General features: G+C 41.4%; 1 protein-coding gene across 9 annotated transcripts in view; it reads left to right on the top strand.

The window, feature by feature from the left end:
- The window catches only part of esrrb (estrogen-related receptor beta), a 215168-nt gene extending 195091 nt beyond the window's left edge, over positions 1–20077 (top strand). For all 9 annotated transcript variants that reach the window (XM_034159550.1, XM_034159547.1, XM_034159546.1 and 6 more), the window contains 2 exons: positions 6213–6482; positions 19693–20077. In XM_034159550.1, the coding sequence (XP_034015441.1) occupies positions 6213–6482; positions 19693–19937 (515 nt within the window). In that variant the 3' untranslated portion in view covers positions 19938–20077. The remainder of the gene's footprint in view (positions 1–6212; positions 6483–19692) is intronic.
- Positions 20078–23857: the final 3780 nt, after the last annotated feature.

The raw sequence follows: 23857 nt of genomic DNA, 5'->3' as shown, positions 1-23857 counted from the left end.
ACACCGCTGTGCTCCGGAACAGGAAGTGATACAATACCGCAGTGAGAGCCAACCACCAGTAGAGGCCAACCCTGTAAATTTTCATCCCCAAAACTAACACCTGCATCAAATCACATCTGCTTGTTAGTCTGCATCTAAAAAGGAGTGATCACACCTTGGAGAGCTGTTGCACCAAGTGGACTGACATGAATCATGGCTCCAACACGAGAGATGTCAGTTGAAACAAAGGAGAGGATTATCAAACTCTTAAAAGAGGGTAAATCATCATGCAATGTTGCAAAAGATGTTGGTTGTTCACAGTCAGCTGTGTCTAAACTCTGGACCAAATACAAACAACATGGGAAGGTTGTTAAAGGCAAACATACTGGTAGACCAAGGAAGACATCAAAGCGTCAAGACAGAAAACTTAAAGCAATATTTCTCAAAAATCGAAAATGCACAACAAAACAAATGAGGAACGAATGGGAGGAAACTGGAGTCAACGTCTGTGACCGAACTGTAAGAAACCGCCTAAAGGAAATGGGATTTACATACAGAAAAGCTAAACGAAAGCCATCATTAACACCTAAACAGAAAAAAGCAAGGTTACAATGGGCTAAAGAAAAGCAATCGTGGACTGTGGATGACTGGATGAAAGTCATATTCAGTGATGAATCTCGAATCTGCATTGGGCAAGGTGATGATGCTGGAACTTTTGTTTGGTGCTGTTCCAATGAGATTTATAAAGATGACTGCCTGAAGACAACATGTTAATTTCCACAGTCATTGATGATATGGGGCTGCATGTCATGTAAAGGCACTGGGGAGATGGCTGTCATTACATCATCAATAAATGTACAAGTTTACGTTGATATTTTGGACACTTTTCTGATGTTTAAGGATGATGAAATAATTTTTCAAGAAGATAATGTATCTTGCCATAGAGCAAAAACTGTGAAAACATTCCTTTCAAAAAGACACATAGGGTCAATTTCATGACATAGGGTTAATGTCAACGAGCAGATGTGATTTGATGCAGGTGTTAGTTTTGGGGATGGAAATTTACAGGGTGATTCCATAATTTATTCCTCAGAATTGAGTGAGTCCATATTTTTTTCCTCTGCTTGGTCTAAAAAAGTAACCGTTACTGACTGCCACAATCTTTTTTCCTTGATTTCTTATAGTGTTTCTTAAAGCCAGAAAGTTGCCATTTGAAATGACTTTAGTTTTATGTCATGTCTGTGATCTGCTTTTTTTCTACAAAATTAAACAACAGAATGAACATCCTCCGAGGCCGGTGATTCCATAATTTTTGCCAGGGGTTGTATAATCCACACAAAGTCAACATTTATTTTTGGATATTATTTTTATTTTGAATCTGGGCGCCTCTGCTCTGCGGTCCATCATTGGCAATGCTCACATTTTATCTTGGAATATTAAAAATGCCTTTAAGATTCCCTGTAAGCACGTTGCTTAAGTCAAAGTTAATGAAGAGCTCTGCATTATCTTGTGCATTATCTCCATCTTCCTCTCGAAAAGACTTTCAGACAGAAATCTGCACACAGCAGTGGAGTGGAAAAAGACCGTTCAAGTGCTCAGACAGGCTTTTGATTTGGTCAATATTGTGTCATGTTTGGTCAAACCCTGCCAAGGCAGTGGGCTGGAAATGAAGATGTAAATATTGATATTTCATTAGAGGAAATCACCCACTCTGACGGCACTTAACCGGGCCACCTTCAGAACGCGGCGGCCGGAGCGCCGTGTGACCTGTGGAGTCGAGAAGTCACTTCATTACTCGATTAAATTGAGTGAAAAAAGGCGAGGTAACGACATGAGATCCCATTTGGAGCAATAATTTAGGCCCTGAAGAGAGAGGATGGAGCAAGGAGAAAACACCACCTCTCCATCTCACAACACTGGATTAAATTCAAGGACTTTTAGCGTCAAAGGTAATTGTAGGCTGCTGGGCTGTATGTGTGCATAAGGCTGAGAGGTGTCGGCTGTATGCGTACACCTCTAAAGCCTCTCCAACAAACCCTGAACAAGGCCTTCACATAGGCTGTCACATTGGGAGCAGCGCTTTAGTTCCGCTTCAGTCCTTCTTGGCATTAAAAGGCTCAACAAAGCCTCGCCTGTGATTGCGATGCCAACCTGATGCGGCAATCAAGACCATGTCCATGCTTGCATGACAATTTCCCTCCGGCCAGTCCACATTCTGTCCAATTTAATGACCATGTATGCAGACAAGGAAATAACACAACAAAAAGATTTTAAGGTGCATTCTGGATGCGGGTAATGGCACAGGACTTCACAAAATATGGCTTATTGCCTCCGTTGATTATAGTCAACTGTTCTGAGTGCTGTTGGCACTTTGCTTTGTTGGGTCTAATTTGGGAAGAGCCCTGACCAATCCAGCACCTTTCTGTTTGCACTCTATTCTACTGACTATTGATTCCCCTTCAAAATGTGAAGGCCCTCGCATTCTGATCACAATCTGTTAATTAATGTATCCTCCAGCTCTTTCCCTGCTGTGGTCATCACCACGATAAAAGAAATTGAACACTCAGGTACCACTCTCTCTTACTTTTTTCTGTCTGTCTGCCTCTCTCTCTCTCTCTCTCTCTCTCTCTCTCTCTCTCTCTCTCTCTCTCTCTCTCTCTCTCTCTCTCCCAGTGGCAGTTACAGAGTTTTTTCCTTGGTGGGGCTAAGTGGCAACATGATTATTTAGTGGATCCAAAGTCCATATATGATTATATATATATATATATGATTTTAAAAGTTTTGTCAAGTGTCTATAGGTAGTGTGGTGTCTACAAAGTGGTTTCTACTTTGAAAGCATTTGCTTTCAAAATAAAAGCTTCCCCATTCAAGAACACCTGTGCCCATTCTCCATGTAATGTAGAGTTACGTCAAAGAATGACATCCAGTGTAAATATCCCAAAGTGGATCTGTACCAGATTTGCTGTGGTGACCCAGAAACACTGGAAGCAGCTGGGTTTCCATTACAGATTTACGCAAAAGTTAAGCGATATTTTCAGAATGTGGACAAGTCACAATAGCGAAATTACTTCATTTACAATAACTGATGAAATCTGATTGCTGGGTTTTGTCTTCTTGCAATAACTGTCCTTCTATTGAGGCTCTCGTAAGAACTTGTAAGTACGATAGTCAGTCTCAGTGTGTTATTTCAGCCACATGTTCCATGTCATATATTTTAGAATGCCATCTGATTCTTTCTCTATGTCATATGACCTGAAGTAGCGGAAAATGTGTTGCCATTGCAGTTTTTTGAAAGATGGGGTTTTCAAATCACCTGAAAAACCACTTCATGCAAGAGCAAAAATTTTTTTTGCAATATTTTTTGAAATACACGTTTTCATTAACCCTTTCTAAGCCTTTATATCCCATCGATGGGAAATTTCACTTTTTATTTGTGAGATACTGACAAGCCAAAATGAGGCCGGTGGTAGGGGGTTAAGCGTATCTTCAATTTGCTACATCAGATTACACAATATGGAGGGTAATGGAAACCTGCCATTTGACATACATGCTGTCACTTCACCTATACAATACACAACAGATAGAGCTAACAGTAGTAATTGTTTAAAAGTAATAATTATCTTTCTGACAGGACAGAAGTTGAGATTTGTAAAATCTGTGTAAAATTATGCAGCTCTCATACCTGACCATGTTTTTACAATTTGATGCAGTAATGGGCTGAGATACAAATCGAACACCTCGGATGATTTCTGCCAGCAGCTCTCGCCTGGCCACACGTTGTGCTGAATCCTCCCTAGTAAGCTAAAGTTGTGAAAAGCCATTTGCTTCTAGAGCTCAGGTGGACTTCTGCCCACATTGGCCCAATTTACAGTCAATGAAGGACAGTCCTGAACAGGTATGGTGTAACTCCAGGCAAACTCCAATGTACACTCAGTACTCAATTCTGGACAGCAGGGTTACTCTTTCTGTTGGTGTGAAAATTGGACGTTGAGTTTTACCATGCTTACACCGAGCCACCAGAGCTTAGCACGAGTCAGACCGAGGCATCCAAGAGTCTGCTAAAAATTTAGCAAATGTTCAAAACCAACCTTTCCCAACTTGTCTTGTCTTAAGCCATGTAAAGCACCAGACTAACTACCCCTCCCAGTTATGCTTACTATTAACAGGACGTGCATACAGTCACCACTCTGGCAACCTCGGACGCAAACCCGTCGAAGTGGAGCAGCTGTATTTCAGGGAGAACAATACAAAAAAAAAAAAAACTGTACAACTAAAGGTGCCTTGACACTTGCATGCATTTAACCCAGTGCTGCCGTGCAATTCATTGTGCCAATGCCATCCGCTGTGTCCTGCTGGATGCTGCATTTTGTACCGCTTGGACGCTGCGTTATATAAAATAATTATTTCGTAGCGGATTAATCATTTGCTCTTAGAGTTCGACTGATGAAACCACCTCTAATCGCTTCTGGAATCACAGAGGAATTTTCTACAACTGCAGCTTTCTCTCTCTCTCTCTCTCTCTCTCTCTCTCTCTCTCTCTCTCTCTCTCTCTCTCTCTCTCTCTCTCGTGCGCTTCATGACGTGGAGAACACATTTGGAATCATCCGAAAAGGTAATTATTTGTAATATTTATATTGTAATGGCTTGGAAAAACAGTTGAATTTTCATTCCTTCTTTTGAGTATCTGTAAAATTATGTTTATGATAGGTGTAAGATCTCGTAATAATTGTTCAGATGAGCTGCACTGATGCAATGACTCGCACTGACACTCAGTATTTTTGAACTGTTTGCGCAATTTTCATGTGAAGTTCACATAAATAATGTGTTCCAGAATTTCACAATTTTTTTTGCACACTTGCACAAAGCCGTGCACAGTTTACAACGGTTTACAGCGAGTTTACTCTCTGGCACGGCAGATTGCATACCAGTGTGTGGATCAAATTCGTGCAAGTGTCAAGGCACCTTAAGACACAAGCAGAGCAGTCGGGATCAAGGTTATTGGGCTGTTCTCCTGCCCTTTCTTATTTTCACAAAGCTCAGGTTCCTGGATGGAGTACTTTGACCAAAAAAGAAAAAAAAATCCATTTAATCACGCTAGTATATCAAAAATTTTGTGTTGTGTGAGTGGTGTGAACTCGGTCAGTTTATCCCTTTGCAATGCAGAAACAATATCTTGCGGGCGCTATGGAAACCCACCCAGGTCTGCCTTGTAATTGCCTGTGCTCTCTATGTCTCCACTTTTTAAAAATTTCTCTCATGTGTCCTCATTGTGTCTTCATGTGAATATGTGAACATGGTAGGAGGAGTTAAACATCCGTTTGCTCTGCTGCTGCTCTTTGAAATCACTTAAAAGAAAAATGGGCTATGGGTGTGGCGAGCACGCTGGTCAATACTATAATCTATCGTTTTTTAATCAGGCAGTGGCAGGTAGCATGGTGGCAACAAACTTGTAAACGCAGCCATATTAATCAGGGATGGAGCTGAAGAGCCAAATACGCTGTCAGATTCAGCTGCCTGAGGGTGCCGTATGCAAGAGGGGGAAGGGAGGTAGGGGACAGAATGGAAAGGGTGGTGGTGGTGGTGGGGGGTGTCTGTCATGTGGTTTATTGACAGCTGAAGGGAAGTATGAAGGGGGGAAAGGGATGAGATGACTATCTGCTCCCCCACTGCTCTCTCCCTTTACTCTTTTCACCTTCGCTCTTTTTAATTTGTTTGAATTCCTCACAGCTCATCTTTGAGGGATCTCACAGTTTGTTTTATTTAATGTTCTATTCCAAGCATATGTAGAGGTGTTGAAGGGGAAATGACAGCGCTTTGATGCATCCGAGCCCATTCCAGTCCATACCAGCTTCCAAAAGGACCTTGTTCCACTAAAACATTTGAACTCTTTCTCCAGTAATCCTTTTTTTTTCTTCAGTCTGTTAATGAGAGAGACCCTTCGGCTGCGCCATTGTTTTCACTCGGGGTCACCACAGCAAATACAAGATGGATTTGCATGTTGAATTGGTAGATGTTTTATGCTGGATGCCCTTCCTGACGCAACTCCACATTACATGGAGAAATGTGATGGGGTGGGAGTTGAACCAGGAACCTTCCCCAGTCTGTAAAAATCCTTGATAAAATATGAGGCTCGGATATGTAAGAAGAATAAATGTTTTTACAGAGATGAGGACAGATTACATTCTTTCTGCCCCGGGTCCTTCTGTCCTCACGCTGTCTGTCTCTTTGTCCAGGATTCTCCACTCTTTCTCTGGGAGATCAGATGAGTCTACTGCAAAGCGCCTGGATGGAGATCCTCATCCTCAGCATTGTGTTCCGCTCGCTGCCGTATGAAGATGAGCTGGTGTACGCCGAGGACTACATCATGGACGAGGAGCACTCGCGGCTGACGGGCCTGCTCGACCTCTACGTCTCCATCCTGCAACTGGTCCGCAAATACAAAAAGCTCAAAGTGGAGAAGGAGGAGTTTGTCACGCTGAAGGCCATCGCGCTCGCAAACTCAGGTGGGTTTGCTTCAATATTACATCACAAAGACTTTTAAAAAATGTGCATTTAAAAATTATTTCTGAAAAAGTATCTTTGCATTCCATAATAGTAAAATTTTAAAAAATGTGTGAAATACATGTTATTTTCTGCAGCCCCTGTTGTTAATCTTTGAAGCTTAAAAAATTGATTGATTGATTGATTTCTAGTTAATACTAACTTCTTCTTCTTCTTCTGTAATTGTGTTTTTGACTAAACATTGTTTACTGTTTCTGTACTCTGGCAAAATAATTTTCTTCGAGATAAATAAAGTTGATCTTTGACTTTCATGTTAGCTGGTTTTATCCAGATGTGAAGCTAATGTTAGCTTGTTGTATCCAGGTGTGACGCAAATGTTAGCTGGTTGTGTCTAGGTGTGAAGCTAATGTTAGCTTGTTGTATCCAGGTGTGGAGCTAATGATAGCTTGTTGTGTTCAGGTGTGAAGCTAATATTAGCTGGTTGTGTCTAGGTGTGAAGCTAATATTAACTTGTTGTATCTGGGTGTGGAGCTAATGTTAGCTTGTTGTGTTCAGGTGTGAAGCTAATATTAGCATTTGTACCCTGCTATAAAGCTAATGTCAGCTTGTTGTAGCAGGGTTTGATGGTAATATCTGCTTGTTCTGTCCAGGTTTGATGGTAATATCTACAGTGCATCTGGAAAATAATCACAGCGGTTAATCTTTCCACATTTTGTTATGTTACAGCCTTATTCGAAAATGGATAAAATTCATTTTACCCCATAATGACAATGTGAAAAACGTTTTTTTTTTTTATAAAATATTTTTGAAGATGTATTAAAAATAATAATAAAAAAGAAAACCTAAGAAATCATTTGTACATAAGTATTCACAGCCTTTGCCATGAAGTTCAAAATTGAGCTCAGGTGCCTCCTTTTTCCACTGATCATCCTTGAGATGTTTCTACAGCTTAATTGGAGTCCACCTGTGGTAATTTCAGTTGATTGGACATGATTTGGAAAGACACACACCTGTCTACATATAAGGTCCCACAGTTGACAGTGTATGTCAGAGCACAAACCAAGCATGAAGTCAAAGGAATTGTCACTAGACCTCCAAAGACAGGATTGTCTCAAGGCACAAATCTGGGGAAGGGTGCAGAAACAATTCTGCCGCTTTGAAGGTCCCAGTGAGCATAGTGGTCTCCATCATCCATAAATGGAAGAAGTTCGGGTCAACCAGGACTCTTCCTAGAGCTGGACGCCGTCTAAACTGAGTGATTGGGAGAGAAGGGCCTTAGTTAGGGAGGTGACTAAGAACCTGATAGTCACTCTTTCAGAACTCCAGCATTCCTCTGTGGAGAGAGGAGAACCTTCCAGAAGGACAACCATCTCTACAGCAATCCACCAATCAGGCCTGTATGGTAGCGAGGCCAGATGGTACAGCAATATCCTGGATGAAGACCATCCTGGACCAGTTTACCATGAAAACCTCTCCAGAGCGCTCTTGACCTCAGACTGGGGCGATGGTTCATCTTTCAGCAGGACAGTGACCCTAAGCAGACAGTCAAGATATCAAAGGAGTGGCTTCAAGACAACTCTGTGAATGTCCTTGAATGGCCCAGCCAGAGCCCAGACCTGAATTCGAATAACATCTCTGGAGTGATCTGAAAATGCCTGTGCACCGACCGACACTCCCCATCCAACCTGATGGAGCTTGAGAGTTGCTGCAAAGAGAAATGGACAAAACTGCCCAAAGATAGGTGCGCCAAGCTTGTGGCATCATATTCAAGAAGACTTGAGGCTGTAATTGCTGCCAAAGTATTGAGCAATTGGTGTGAATACTTATATACATGTGATTTCTTAGTTTTTTTTTATTTTTAATAAATTTGCAAAAGCCCCCCCCCCCAAAAAAAAATCATTGTTGTCATTATGGGGTATTTTGTGTAGAATTTTGATGTTCTGTCTCATTGTGGTGCTAATGTCTGCTTGTTCTGTCCAAAAGTGGTTCTAATGTCTGCTTGCGCTTTTGGTGCTAATATGGACTTGTTCTATCCGGGCGTGATGCTAACTGTCGCTCATGCAGAGAGAGCAGTTAACAGGATCAGCGCTCATCAGTAAAACTACAAATGAACATAGAACATCAATATCGACTGCAATTTATTGAAAACAAACGGATAAGCCTCCTTATATTCATTCATTCATTCATCTTCTACTGCTTAGTCCAATTAAGGGTCGCGGGGGGCTGGAGCCTATCCCAGCAGTCATAGGGCGCAAGGCGGGGTGCACCCAGGAAATTTTCTTAAAATTTTTAGTACTAATTCGAAGAGTGAATAAAAATAAAGAAAAATCTGCAAAGGTCTTGGGATTAATTCAATATTATTATTTAAAATTATTACTTCAGTCATGTTTTAATGTAACACTATGTGGATACTTCCAGATACCCCATTAATTTATTTTGTTTCATGAATTTTAATATATTTTATGCATTTTTAGTCACTATGCAAACTATTGTACTATTTATGAATGTATTCCAAGATTCACTCAAAAAATTATATCTTGATATGCATAGTCATTTTTTTTGGGGGGGGGGGGGGGGCGTATTTTATTTTATGTTTTAATATATTTTTCTAAATATATTAAATATTATATATACTATTTATGAATTTATTGCGTGATTTTTTTTTTTAAGATCTACCCTCCCATTCATTTATGGAATTGGATGTTGTATTTAATGTTTTTCTTTCATTTGTTTAATTTCATTATATATACATTTTTATATATTTTTGTATATTATATATTTTTCAGACACTGTGCTAAAAATTGCACTGTTTATCCATCAGGTTCTTTGTTATTCTTTGCTGGACCTGTGAGTAATGCACACTAAACAGCGTGCATATCTAAAACACTCCTGGCGTTGTCTAGCACTCTTTCAGAAATGACATTTCTTAGTTTTTCTGGAGTTTTCCCAGTGTAACCTTTAGTTTGGAGCGTGAGATGGAGAGATGGAGAGAAGATAAGGGCAGCATACTGGAATGAAGGATGGAGGCTTGGGCGTTTTTAATTGAACACCTTCCATGTAGTGGTATTTCTCCACAGCTCCCTCGTCCCCTTTTTCTCCCCCCACCTCTGTCTCCATAACAGTAGCTGCCGGGCACAGCAGCCACGGGAGATAAATTTAGCATTTCATTAGGAGTATAGGACCTGTCAATAAAATGTGTTAAGTCAAATGGAATGAGTATCAGGGAGTGATAGGCCTCGTTTGTTCCAATGTGAAGACGGCACGCTGTTATTGACAGTCTCCTTTTTGCGCAGGCAGGACCTGTCCCGCTCTGATCAATGCACGCCTCGGTCACCGGGCCGCTCTGCCTTGTTTTGTCCAGGTTGAAAAATGAAAATGCTGATGGTGCGACTTTGCTTTCAGACGGCAGAGCTACGCTCAGGGGGTGTAGGTGAGGTGTGTGAGCGAGGGGAGTCGGTGGGTGAGGGGGGGAGTAGGAGGTGTCCAGAACGTTAGAACAAGGTCTCGGGGAGATCACCCTCCTGGGAGCCCCTCTGTCTGACAGCTGTGAAAATTCATAGCGATTGATTTTGTAATTAGCAGTTTATCAATCGGATCGACATGGCCTCGTTGATGGATTGCAGGGAAATTGTTTCTTCAAAGTTGTTTTTTAAATCCGACACCTTCCTCCGAGAACTCCAGGCTGTGTGCGCCGTCTCTTTTCCTTCCCATCTGTTTGGATGCCTCAATCGTTCCCCTCGTTTCCCCCTCCTCACCGCGAAACATCCCGTTATATCACAGTTCAGTAAATTGACAAAGTGTGTGTCTGGGCTCGCACATAAACAAATAAATAAATAATAAGACTTTTGAGGTTATGAGTGAATCCTGTATGAGAATAACAAGTTAATTATGTCACACCACATTCCCTCTGATATATTTTTTTGCCTTTTTCCCTTTTGTTCTTCCACCCCCTCCCCTGCCCTCCCTCCCTTCCCCTCACTTTGCAAAACGACCTACTTCATTTTACCACTGTGGATTTGAAAACCGTCAGGGTGAGAAATGTCTCAAGGTCTTGGGAATACAGTTGTTCCAGTCAATGAATTTGGGGCGAAGTCTGAAATCTGTTTTGCCTTTTATTGTCCCGTGTGGTAAAATATGCACCGCCAAGGTGAGACGAGTGAGGCAGCCAATGACATGCCGCCTCTGGAGGGCCAGACACCAGTTAACCAGTGAGAGAACCATGACCTCGGGCTATCCCTAAGAGAAGTCCGTGGGGGGGGGACTCAAACATGATGTACTGTAGTATCCGATAAAAAAGAAGTAGACTTTGTCACAGGAGTGACACCTTCCAGTGTGACGTTGAGCCTGTAAAGTTTTCTTTGCGAAAAATTTTAAAGCTAGTATGATTTAGGAGTGGTGATTAGCAGAAATAGAATATTCAGTGCATCTGGAAAGTATTCACAGCGCTTCACTTTTTCCATGTTTTGCTATATTATAGCATTATTCCAAAAAGGATGAAATTCATTTCTGTCCCGCAAAATTCTACTCACAACACCCCATAATGACAACATGATTTTTTTTTTTGCAAATTTATTAAAAATAAATAACTAACAAATCACATGTACATTAGAATTCACATCCTTTGCTCAATACATTTACAATACAAATACATTTTTCGATCTCTCCAGAGATGTTCAGTTAAGATGTACAAGATGTACCTGAGCTCAATTTTGAGTTTCATTGCAAAGGCTGTGATTTCTTAGGCTTTTTTTTTAATTTTTAATACATTTGCAAAAATCTAAAAAAAAACAAAACTTTTTACACATTGTCATTATGAGGTATTGTGTATAGAATTTTGAGGAAATAAATGAATTTCATCCATTTTGGAATAAGGCTGTAACATAAAATGTGGAAAAGTGAAGCACTGTGAATACTTTCTGGATCTTCTTCTTCTTTGTCTTTCGGCTGTTCCCGTTAGGGGTCGCCACAGCAGATCAATCATTTCCATCTCACCCTGTCCTCTGTATCTTCCTCTGTCACACCAACCACCTGCATGTCCTCTCTCAGCACATCCATGAACCTCCTCTTTGGTCTCCCTCTTCTCCTCCTGCCTGGTGGCTCCATCCTCAGCATCCTTCTCCCTATATACCCTGGGTCCCTCCTCTGCACATGTTCAAACCATCTCAATCTCGCCTCACTGACTTTGTCTCCAAACTGTCCCACCTGAGCTGTCCCTCTGATATGTTCATTCCTAATCTTGTCCATTCTTGTCACTCCCAAAGAGAATCTCAACATCTTCAGCTCTGCCACCTCCAGCTCTGCCTCCTGTCTTTTTGTTAATGCCACTGTCTCTAAACCATACAACATAGCTGGTCTCACTACTGTTTTGTAAATTTTCCCCTTCACCCTTGTTGATATTCTTTGGTCACAAATCACTCCTGCCACCTTTCTCCACCCACTCCACCCTGCCTGCACTCTCTTCTTCACCTCTCTACCGCACTCTCCATTACTTTGAACAGTTGACCCCAAATATTTAAACTCATCTACTTTCACCACTTCTACTCCTTGTAACTGCACTATTCCACTGGGCTTCCTCTCATTCACACACATGTACTCAGTCTTGCTTCTACTGACTTTCATTCCCCTTCTCTCCAAAGCATATCTCCACTTCTCCAGACTAGACTCAACTTGCTCTCTACTCTCACTACAGATCACAATGTCATCTGCAAACATCATAGTCCATGGGGACTCCTGTCTGATCTCATCTGTCAACCTGTCCATCACCACTGCAAACAAGAAAGGACTCAGAGCTGATCCTTGGTGTAATCCCACCTCCACCTTGAATGAGTCTGTCATTCCGACTGCGCATCTCACCGCTGTCACACTATTCTTGTACATGTCCTGCACTACCCTAACATACTTCTCTGCCACTCCAGACTTCCTCATACAATACCACAACTCTTCTCTTGGCACCCTATCATAAGCTTTTTCTAAGTCCACAAACACACAATGTTACTCTTTCTGTCCTTCTCTGTACTTTTCCAACAGTATTCTCAGAGCAAATATTGCATCTGTAGTGCTCTTTCTCGGCATGAAACCATATTGCTGCTCACAGATCTTCACCTGTTTTCTAAGCCTAGCTTCTACTACTCTTTCCCATAACTTCATGCTGTGGCTGATCAGCTTTATGCCTCTGTAGTTACTGCAGCTCTGCACATCACCCTTGTTCTTGAAAATAGGAACCAGCACACTTCGTCTCCACTCCTCAGGCATGCTCTCACTTTCCAAGATTTTATTAAACAATCTGGTTAGAAACTCTACTGCCATCTCTCCTAGACATTTCCATGCCTCCACTGGAATGTCATCTGGACCGACTGCCTTTCCACTCTTTATCCTCTTCATAGCAGCCCTCACTTCTTCCTTGCTAATCTCTTGTACTTCCTGATTTACTCTCACCACATCATCCAGCCTTTTCTCTCGCTCATTTTCTTTATTCATCAGCTCTTCAAAATATTCCCTCCACCTTCTCAGCACACACTCCTCACTTGTCAGCACATTACCATGTGCATCTTTTACCACCCTAACCTGCTGCACATCCTTTCCAGCTCTGTTCCTTTGTCTGGCCAATCGGTACAAGTCCTTTTCTCCTTCCTTACTATTCAGCTTCTTGTACAGCTCGCAATATGCCTTTTCATTTGCTTTTGCCACTTCTCTTTTCACCTTACGCCGCATCTCCTTGTACTCCTGTCTACTTTCTTCATCTCTCCGACTATCCCAAAACTTTTTCGCCAACCTCTTTCTCCTTATGCTTTCCTGGACCTCTTCATTCCACCACCAAGTCTCCTTGTCTTCCTTCCACTGTCCAGATGTCATACCCAGTACTGTCCTAGCTGTCTCCCTCACCACATCTGCAGTACTTTTCCAGTTGTCCAAAATTGCTTCCCCTCCAACCAGTGCTTCTCTCACCTGCTCGCTAAATTTCACACAACAGTCTTCCTCCTTCAGCATCCACCATCTGATCCTTTGTTGAGCTCTCACTCTCTTCTTCTTCTTTACCTCTAAAGTCATCTTACATACAACCATCCTATGCTGTCTAGTGACACTCTCTCCTTCTACCACCTTACAGTCTGTGATTTCTTTTAGCTTGCATCTCCTATAAAGAATGTAGTCCACCTGTGTGCAACTTCCTGCACTCTTATATGTTACCCTGTGCTCCTCCCTTTTCTTATAGTAGGTATTCACCACAGCCATTTCCATCCTTTTTGCAAAATCAACTACCATCTGTCCTTCCCCATTCCTATCCTTGATACCATATCTACCCATTACTTCCTCATCACCTCTGTTCCCTTCACCAACATGCCCATTGAAGTCTGCTCCTATCACCACTCTTTCATGCTTGGGCACACTCTCCACCACCTCATCTAACACACTCCAGAAATCTTCTTTCTCCTTCATCTCACAACCTACCTGTGGGGCATATGCACTGATGATATTCATCATCACCCCTTCAATTTCCAGCTTCACACTCATCACCCTGTCAGACACTCGCTTAACCTCCAACACACTTTTTACTCTTCCTTTAAAATGACCCCAACACCATTTCTCTTCCTGTCCTCACCATGGTACAACAACTTGTACCCACCGCCGATGCTCCTGCTCTTACTTCCCTTCCACTTGATCTCTTGCACACACAATATGTCTACCTTTCTCCTCTCCATCATATCAGCCAGCTCTCTCCCTTTACCAGTCATACCAACATTCAAAGTCCCCACTCTCATTTCCACCCTTCTAGTTTTCTTCTTCTCCCGCTGTTCGTGGCAACGTTTTCCTCCTCTTCTTCATCGTCTTCGCCCAGCAGTAGCCCAATTTCCACCGGCACCCTGTTGGGCAATAGCACCGGTGGCGGACGTTGTTAACCCGGGTCGCGACCGATCCGGTATGGGAATTCGATTCTGAGTCTGCATAGTTCGGTTGGCTTGTTTTACGCCGGATGCCCTTCCTGACGCAACCCTCCTCATTTATCCGGGCTTGGGACCGGCACTCAGAATGTACTGGCTTTACACCCAATGTGGCTGAGTTACTGTGAATACTTTCTGGATGCACTATAGAATTCATAACCAGTGTTATAATAATAATTACCTGCAACAACAAATTCATGTTTTCATAAACATAAAATGAGTTCTTCATTTCTAAACGAACACACGTTCTCTGCTTTTTTGCACTTTGCCGTGCAGAATGGTGAAGAAAAATTGAGTGGAATCAGTGTTAGCTCTCCGATACACCGTCCACTGGTTGCTAGTAGAGGCTAACGAGCTTGCGACCCCTAATTTTTGTGAAATATAGGATCATAAATACTGATTTATCACAACAGAAGGAAAGGGAGCATGAACCCTCGTTCTCAAAGAAGCCAAAACAAGAAGGGAAACAAGACTGTGACGGGTGACGGCATAATGCAATCTGCAGCTTCACCACTAGGTGACAGTATCCTACGTACTGTAGTTTTAATGAAATTTGGACTCCCTTCAAACTGAAAAATGATATGAATATTGTTCAAACGTGTCTCTTGTTGCATCTTGTACCAAAAAAAGCACCGTTTTGTGTGTTTTTTTTCTCAGGGTCACAAACTCCTTCGAGGGTGTTGGGAGGAAATTAATTGAAAGGAAGTGTTACATTCATCTCAGGCTTGTTCATGGCGTTCAATTCTCTAATGGAGCCTTTTTCCCCCTTTTGTTATAAAACAATCTGTCCTTTGGAACGGTGAGATGTTTAATGTGTAGTCACTCAGCACAGATTGGCTGCTATTCATGCCATTGTTACTGGATGATAACATTGATTTTCAGTCTCGCTGGTCAATAGCTGTATGGATATCCTGGCCAGTCCAGCCATAAATAAATAAGTAAATACAAATAAAGCAAACATTTTTTTTTATTTTTTTATGCTCTGTTCTTTATCTTGTCAGGGTGTGAGTTATACTGATGTGTTCCCCGCCTCACTCCGCGAAATGAGCAGTAAAAATCAATCATGACATTTTATTTGGTTTTAGAACAATCCAGTTCCCGTCTCTCTTGTTACACAAATGAGGAGGTCGTATGTTTACATACACCTTGGCTGAAAACTTTCCAACAGTTTGATTTCATTCTATCAGGGTAAAAATTCAAAGCACAAACAGCATTTGTTTTCGTTTACTTTCGTTTTTGACCAGGTTGCCAGGTATGTGCTTTATATGCCACCCAGTTGCCAGGTCTTTACTTTATAAGCCAGCCTGACAGGAGGCATGCCAGAGAAAGCCGTTTCATCCCATTTTGGCACTTTTTCTGGATCGTGGGGGATTGCAATAGAAGCGTGCCCTGTGGAATAGGGGTGTTAGTTCAGTTTTTATTCAGTTTGTCAGATTTTCTGTGGGTCAGAGGTTGGCATGCTACAAGTTGACAACCTCTTGGGGAAGTTTCCAGAAAGTGCTGTAATTACTTTTGAAGCTTCAGATTGGCCAGTTGGTATAATTACCTGGTGCACTGGTGGCTGTATTTGAGAATTTATCTGTCAAACCAATGACTTCAACATTGAAGAATATATGAAAATCTAGAAGTCAAGACATCTGAAGACAAATAATTTATCACTACAAATCAGGTTCCCCCTCAAAATCCATCTCCAGAAGAGTCAAGGTGCTTTGAGGAACTAATCTATTGTTTGATGATACAAGAATGTTGGAACCAGAAAGATCATCCAGGATGGAGACCCAATTTGACACCCAAGGTTGAATGAACTTCAGTTCAAAAGGGCCAACTGAACTCAGAATTACTGCTAAGGACCTGATGAAGGAATTGGAGGCATCATGTCAAAATGTATGCATCACTATCCACCATTCAGAGAGCCCGCCATAGTTCTAGGCTAAGGAAGCCATTACTCCAAAATTGGCCGAAGAAATTTTTACCATACCATACCAACTTTATTTATACAGCACTTTAACACAGCCACTGTTAACACAATGATAAGATGAGATAAGATAAACTTTATTGATCTCACAGAGGAGAAATTCACATGTTACGTCAGCTCTTAAAAAACACAAGATGGGTGAGTAGAGGAAAGTAGAGGAAAATGTTCATCAAACAGCTTGTGCAAGGATAAGCAATAATAATAATACTTGTAACAGTACAAGACATAAGAAATGAGGTAGGAATAGAATATGTATGTATATATGTACACACACACACACACACACATACATGCATATGTGTATATATATATATATATATATATATATATATATATATATATATATATATATATATATATATATATATGCATACGCATATACACACACATACCTATACACATATACATATATGCATATATATAAACATGATTGGGATTGAAAAGGAGATAGGAGCATCTTCTTTACAATATGTGAAATGGAGTTAGGTGTGGTAAGGTGACATTAGTGCAGGGATTTGTAAACGAGTTGTTATTTCACATGATTTGTGGACATATTAATATTGCATGTGATTTGTGGACATATTATTGCATGTGGTTATTTCACAGTGTTATTGTACAGTCTGACAGCGGCAGGGAGGAACGACCTGTGGTATTCTTCCTTCTTGCACTGATGGTGCCTCAGCCTGTCACTGAACGAGCTGTTCAGCTCCACTACAGTCCAGTGCAGGGGGTGAGAGGAGTTGTTCATGATGGATTTGATCTTGGTTAACACCCTCCTCTCAGCCACCTCCTCCAGAGAGTCCAGAGGACAGCCCAGGACAGAGCTGGACTTCCTGACCAGCTTGTTCAGTCTCTTTCTCTCCCGCTCTGTGCTGCCTGGGGCCCAACAGACGACAGCATAGAGGAGAGCTGAGGCTACAACAGAGTCGTAGAAGGTCTTAAGCAGATGCCTGCTCACTCCAAAGGATCTCAGTCTCCTCAGGAGGTGGAGGCTACACACAAAGTGCACAAAGTGCTACACACATCTTTTTTTTAATCTCTTTTTGAGATAAAAAGAAGACAAAAAGTCTGATCCCCTTGGAGAAATGGTCTCTGGTTAAATGAGGCAAAAAAAGTGTAATTGTAAGGGTATAATTATCAATCTCAGGGGCTATTTTTCTTTGGTGGCATCTCCTGTTTGCTCAGGTGTCACAACAAGTCAAGTTTGAAAGCATGCTCTGGTGCTGCACTTTGCTGCATCTACAACACCACGGGAACTACCCCGGGTCCTGGGTGGCAACCACCAAGGCAGACAACCGGTCTGTTCACACATCTCTAACTTGGACATCTCCTTGGCCTACTTCAGCCACTGAGGTCCTCAACACTCAGTCACCTGCATGCTGGATCACGGACAGAGAAACATGCCACATGTATCTACAACACCCCGCATACAGGATGCCAGGTCACCACAGGTCACTTCCCAGGCCAAGGCCAGTACCCATTACTGCTGGGTGGACTTGGACAATGCAGATAAAGCATCTTTGTCTGAGAACACAGACAGGTAGCCTGAACAGGAATCTCTCCCAGGTCTACATGTTGGTACCCTGACTCCAATCCCACTGAGCTACCTGTTTCCTGCAGACAGTAGTGAAATTGTTGGAGTCCTAAATCTCAAAGCCATGACCTGAATCCCTGAGAAAGTTTGGAGAGTGAAGTGAAATTTCATTTACATCAGTTCTGTCAGGAGGAATCAAGGGACCAGACTATTTGGAGCCTTAATCGTAATGGCGCTGCACAGTAGTGCAGCGGCTCCTCTCACCCCCCGCTGACACTTTTTCTTCTACTGATTTTTCTGCTGCGAAGAACGGTGTGTTTTAAGTACAGCTCATCTGATCTTTGGATGCTTTCCCGCTGTGTCCAAACTGTAAGGCAGCACTGGGCAGACTGCAGCTTCTAAAAGCAGTGGGCTCACGTTTTGCAGTTCAACACACAGGTTCTTCTGTTTAACTTACTTTAGGTTTAACTTATTTTAGTAATGTGTAATTTATTTGTATATATTTTGCGTATCTTTTACTTGTTGCCACCATCAACAAAGTTGGACGGATGTTATGTTTTCACCCCTGTTTGTTTGTTTGTTTGTTTGTTTGTGAACAGCCTGTAACTCAAAATTTTTCATATTTCTTTATGACATTTTTGCAGATGATTTATATCCTGATAGGCAAGAACTGATTCAATTTTCAAGGTCATAGGTCAAAGTCAGGAAAAATCTTGGAAAATTGGGAAAATCCCTATCCTTTAACATTGAATGAATTTTCAAAAATTCATAATTCTGTCAAAAAAGATCAAATTACTTTCGTATTTGAGATCCTTATGCAGGATGGTATCCTTTATCGACTGATAAAGTTTGATCTGGATTTGATCCAGATGACAGATTTTGTGGCCATTTAAATTTAACATTGAAAACCCCATTTAATGTATATTTTTACATTATATCTTAGCCAAACACGCCCCAATCACTCTCGTATTTGAAAGTGAGGTGCAAACTCACTATCACCTGACAAAGTTTGATCCGGATCTGATCCAGATCATGGATTTTGTGGACATTTGAATTTAATATTGAAAAGCTCATTTGGTGTACATTTTACATTATATCTCAAACAAAAGTACCTCAGTCACTCTCATTTTTCTGTTATGGATTAATCTACACCACCAAAATTGGACAGAGGTTCCAGTTTTATGCCTGTTTGTCTATCTTCAAGTTATCCATCGGAAACCAAGTGCCAAAAAGCAGTGACAAATTGTGACTAGCAGAGATAACCAGTGTTCTGTGAAAATGATCTGAAAAAGAATTCAGAAATCAAAATCGAAAAAACAAACAAATAAACAAAAAACCTGACAACACCACAAAAAACAAACAAACAAACAAACAAAAAAACTTTGAGTACAGACTTTTGTTTCCTTTGTGTATTACATGCTGGAATGACAATAAATGAACCTTGACCTTGACTTTGAATGGACTGAAATTCCAGCAAAATATTACAAAAACAGAAGCTTGTGGCAGGTTGTCCTATTTGATTCAGCAATTAAAAAGCAGAACTAGCAAATACTAACAAAATGTATGTAAATGTTTGACTCACTGAAAATTTTACTTAAAAAAAGTTGAAGCATCTCTTAATCATTATTTTGAAAAGCATCTCTCACATGTCGTAGCTGACTTAACACAAATTGTTTGGTCAAGTGAAATCTGTGGAGTTTGAATAGTGACTTTTTTTTTTATTTTGCAGATTTGAACCTTCTCCTTCTGTGCTCTTGTCCCACCAGACTCCATGCACATAGAGGACATGGAGGCGGTCCAGAAGCTTCAGGACGCGCTCCACGAAGCCTTGCAGGACTATGAGAGCAGCCAGCACCAGGATGACCCACGGCGGGCGGGAAAACTGCTCATGACCCTGCCCCTGCTGCGGCAGACGGCCACCAAAGCTGTGCAGCACTTTTACAGCATCAAGGTGCAGGGCAAGGTGCCCATGCACAAACTCTTCCTGGAGATGCTGGAGGCCAAAGTCTGATGCAGTGACTCAGAGAGTGACTGGAACCAAGACTGAAAGTACTCAGGGGAGGGAGAACCCCACTGACTGTGTAAGGCAGAACGGACACTGACCTCTCTCACTCGTCCTCCTGGAACCCCGGGACTCTAAAAAAATTAAATTAAATTAAAAAAAAGAACAAATGCAAAACTTGGTTATTAGTATAAATATAAAAATGATGCAGATTAATTTAAAATATATAAGAAATGCTATGTACAGTAATAATTTTTTTGGTTTTTGTTAATCGTTGGTGGTCATGCTGTATATAAAGAACGACCCCTTCTGCCCCTCAGCATCTTCAGAATAAGTAGTTGCCAGTTCTTCATATCAACATGAAGGGTTTTTTTTTTAATCAGTTAAATTTATTCTGAAGCAGAGGAGTCAACAACCGTAACCAGACTCTCGTATCTCACTTATGCTTTTAACCTGGAATTTGGCCAGGACATGTACATATTTATTATTGGAAGACTGAGTGTACAGTACGAAGTCTGGTGAACTTGGTGGCCATTTTCTCCAGGAAAAAAAGATGAACTAAAATTCATACCTAAATGTGAACTCTCATCACTTTAACTATCCTTGGATATACCTCTCCAGTGCATCATCACAGTGATGTAGTCTTTATGGATCTGGTCAAGACTGGAAGACCTGTTGGTCCACGTTTAATCCACCGAGCATCATCGTTGGTCATCTTATTCTCTAGTATTACTACTCAGCAATAAATGGAGCAGTGGCAACGCCAGATTTAACCTCCAGTCGTCCATGCGTTGATGCTAGAAGACAGAATCTGTGTAGTCCTACACACCGCTGCACCACTAGTGTTGCTCCTCTCTTGTAGGTGTTTGAACCCCAAATTTGGTCATTCGCGTACAGATAGATGCACTAATTCGGGTTAAATGAACGATGATTAGTGCATTTGGTTTGGCAGCATCAAAGGATTTTAGCCACCCAGAAGATTCCCTGTTCAAACAATCAGCTGCCCATATGTCACCCTCTCTATTTTGGGCTCCTTTAAGCCTGTGGCCCAGTCAGGGAGCGAGGTGCCCATGATGTGCTCTCACCATTTTAGACACCTCCCATCGTTTAATAACCATGTCTGCATTTATAGACCTTCAAGTAAATTGAGGTGAATGGCAGGTGCAGTGGTACTTCACACTGGGATTATTTTTAACCCTGCAGGATTTCTGCTGACTGCACGACCTCCCTCTAGAAATGTGGAACACCTCTTAACCTCAGGTTGACACGGCAGCTAGTGCACAGTAACACCCTTCCCACATGCCAGGAGGTGGGCAGGCATCCGCGAGGACAGCTACGATTGCCCAAGCTTGCACGTGTAAAAAGCTATGCAAGAAACAAAGTGTCAACATGCTCCAAAGGCTAGCGGGAACCCAACTGTGTGTCAGTACAAGGTGTGATCTCCGGTGAGAGAAGGGGAACTCATGCTCCCCATTCCCTGTGTTTATCTACATGCCAGTTAGTCTGGGAGTAAAACTAGTCCAGTCCAGCAGAGCTTATGTGGGAGAGAATGTGAGCAAATCCTTGTACTACTTATACTGTACAATAGTGTTCAGAATAATAGTAGTGCTGTGTGACTAAAAAGATTAATCCAGGTTTTGAGTATATTTCTTATTGTTACATGGGAAACAAGGAGATTCAGTAGATTCTCACAAATCCAACAAGACCAAGAATTCATGATATGCACACTCTTAAGGCTATGAAATTGGGCTATTAGTAAAAAAAAAGTAGAAAAGGGGGTGTTCACAATAATAGTAGTGTGACATTCAGTCAGTGAGTTCGTCAATTTTGTGGAACAAACAGGCGTGAATCAGGTGTCCCCTATTTAAGGATGAAGCCAGCACCTGTTGAACATGCTTTTCTCTTTGAAAGCCTGAGGAAAATGGGACGTTCAAGACATTGTTCAGAAGAACAGCGTAGTTTGATTAAAAAGTTGATTGGAGAGGGGAAAACTTATACACAGGTGCAAAAAATTATAGGCTGTTCATCTACAATGATCTCCAATGCTTTAAAATGGACAAAAAAACAGAGACGCGTGGAAGAAAATGGAAAACAACCATCAAAATGGCTAGAAGAATAACCAGAATGAATGAATGAATGGATTTATTCAACACACACACACAAATCCGAAAGAACAGAAACATACAAATAACATGAAAGTTATATAAACAAAGCCTGTGAGTCCGAAAGGGTGTGGGCAGAAGCAAAGCTTATCAATGCCCACCCCTGCTAGTACAAGTCCAACAATTATAACAGTCATAATAACATAAACACAAATTCACAACACACTACATATCAACACACAGACATGAAGTTCAATATTCAATTACACTTCAATTCATGTATAAGTATATTATGTATATATATAAAGCGCCAAATCACAACAAACTTGGCCCAAGTCACTCCACTCAAATATGAATGGCAAAGGCTCACCCACTGATCAGCTCCAGGATGATCAAAGACAGTCTGGAGTTACCTGTAAGTGCTGTGACAGTTAGAAGACGCCTGTGTGAAGCTAATTTATTTGCAAGAATCCCCCGCAAAGTCCCTCTGTTCAATAAAAGACATGTGCAGAAGAGGTTACAATTTGCCAAAGAACACATCAACTGGCCTAAAGAGAAATGGAGGAATATTTTGTGGACTGATGAGAGTAAAATTATTCTTTTTGGGTCCAAGGGCCGCAGACAGTTTGTGAGACAACCCCCAAACTCTGAATTCAAGCCACAGTTCACAGTGAAGACAGTGAAGCATGGTGGTGCAAGCATCATGATATGGGCATGTTTCTCCTACTATGGTGCTGGGCCTATATATCGCATACCAGGTATCATGGATCAGTTTGGATATGTCAAAATACTTGAAGAGGTCATGTTGCCTTATGCTGAAGAAGTCATGCCCTTGAAATGGGTGTTTCAACAAGGCAATGACCCCAAGCACACTAGTAAACGAGTAAAATCTTGGTTCCAAACCAACAAAATTAATGCCTCACAGATGTGAAGAAATCATAAAAAAAACTGTGGTTATACAACTAAATACTAGTTTAGTGATTCACAGGATTGCTAAAAAAAAGCTGTTTAAACATAATAGTTTTGAGTTTGTAGCGTCAACAGCAGATGCTGCTATTATTGTGAACACCCCCTTTTCTACATTTTTTTTACGAGTAGCCCAATTTCATAGCCTTAAGAGTGTGCATATTATGAATGCTTGGTTTGGATTTGTGAGAATCTACTGAATCTACTGGTACCTTGTTTCCCATGTAACAATAAGAATTATACTCTAAACCTGAATTAATCTTTTTAGTCACATAGCACTACTATTATTCTGAACACATGATGTCACGACTACCCTTACCAAAAAGTAGTACATGCAAGTATGTTTCAAGTATACTTCCAGTTTACTTTTTATATACTTATCAGTACTATTTTTTGGTAAGGGTATAGACCCGTGCAGTCGCATGACTCCTCCTCCTCCAGCATGTTGGTTGGGAAAAAGACCTACCGCTTTTGGAAAATGAAGCACAGATCTAAATCTGCAAATCTACCCCTCTAAATTAATTGAACCCGTTTCCATCCCAGGAACTCGTGGACCATTTTAGGGTGTCTGACACCTTTGCATGTCTTTACAGCTGGGACCTCCCTTAAAAGGTGATTTTTGAGGCCTTTTATGGGAGAGATATTAAGTCTCCACTCTAGGGTACTCTCTGAAAAGCCGATGGGCAGGACTCAACAATCAATCAATCAATCAATTTTATTTATATAGCGCCAAATCACAACAAACAGTTGCCCCAAGGCGCTTTATATTGTAAGGCAAGGCCATACAATAATTACGTAAAAACCCCAACGGTCAAAACGACCCCCTGTGAGCAAGCACTTGGCGACAGTGGGAAGGAAAAA

This window comes from Thalassophryne amazonica, chromosome 19, assembly GCF_902500255.1.
Source record: "Thalassophryne amazonica chromosome 19, fThaAma1.1, whole genome shotgun sequence".
Lineage (NCBI taxonomy): Eukaryota > Metazoa > Chordata > Actinopteri > Batrachoidiformes > Batrachoididae > Thalassophryne > Thalassophryne amazonica.
This window is presented reverse-complemented; position numbering and strand designations above follow the sequence as displayed.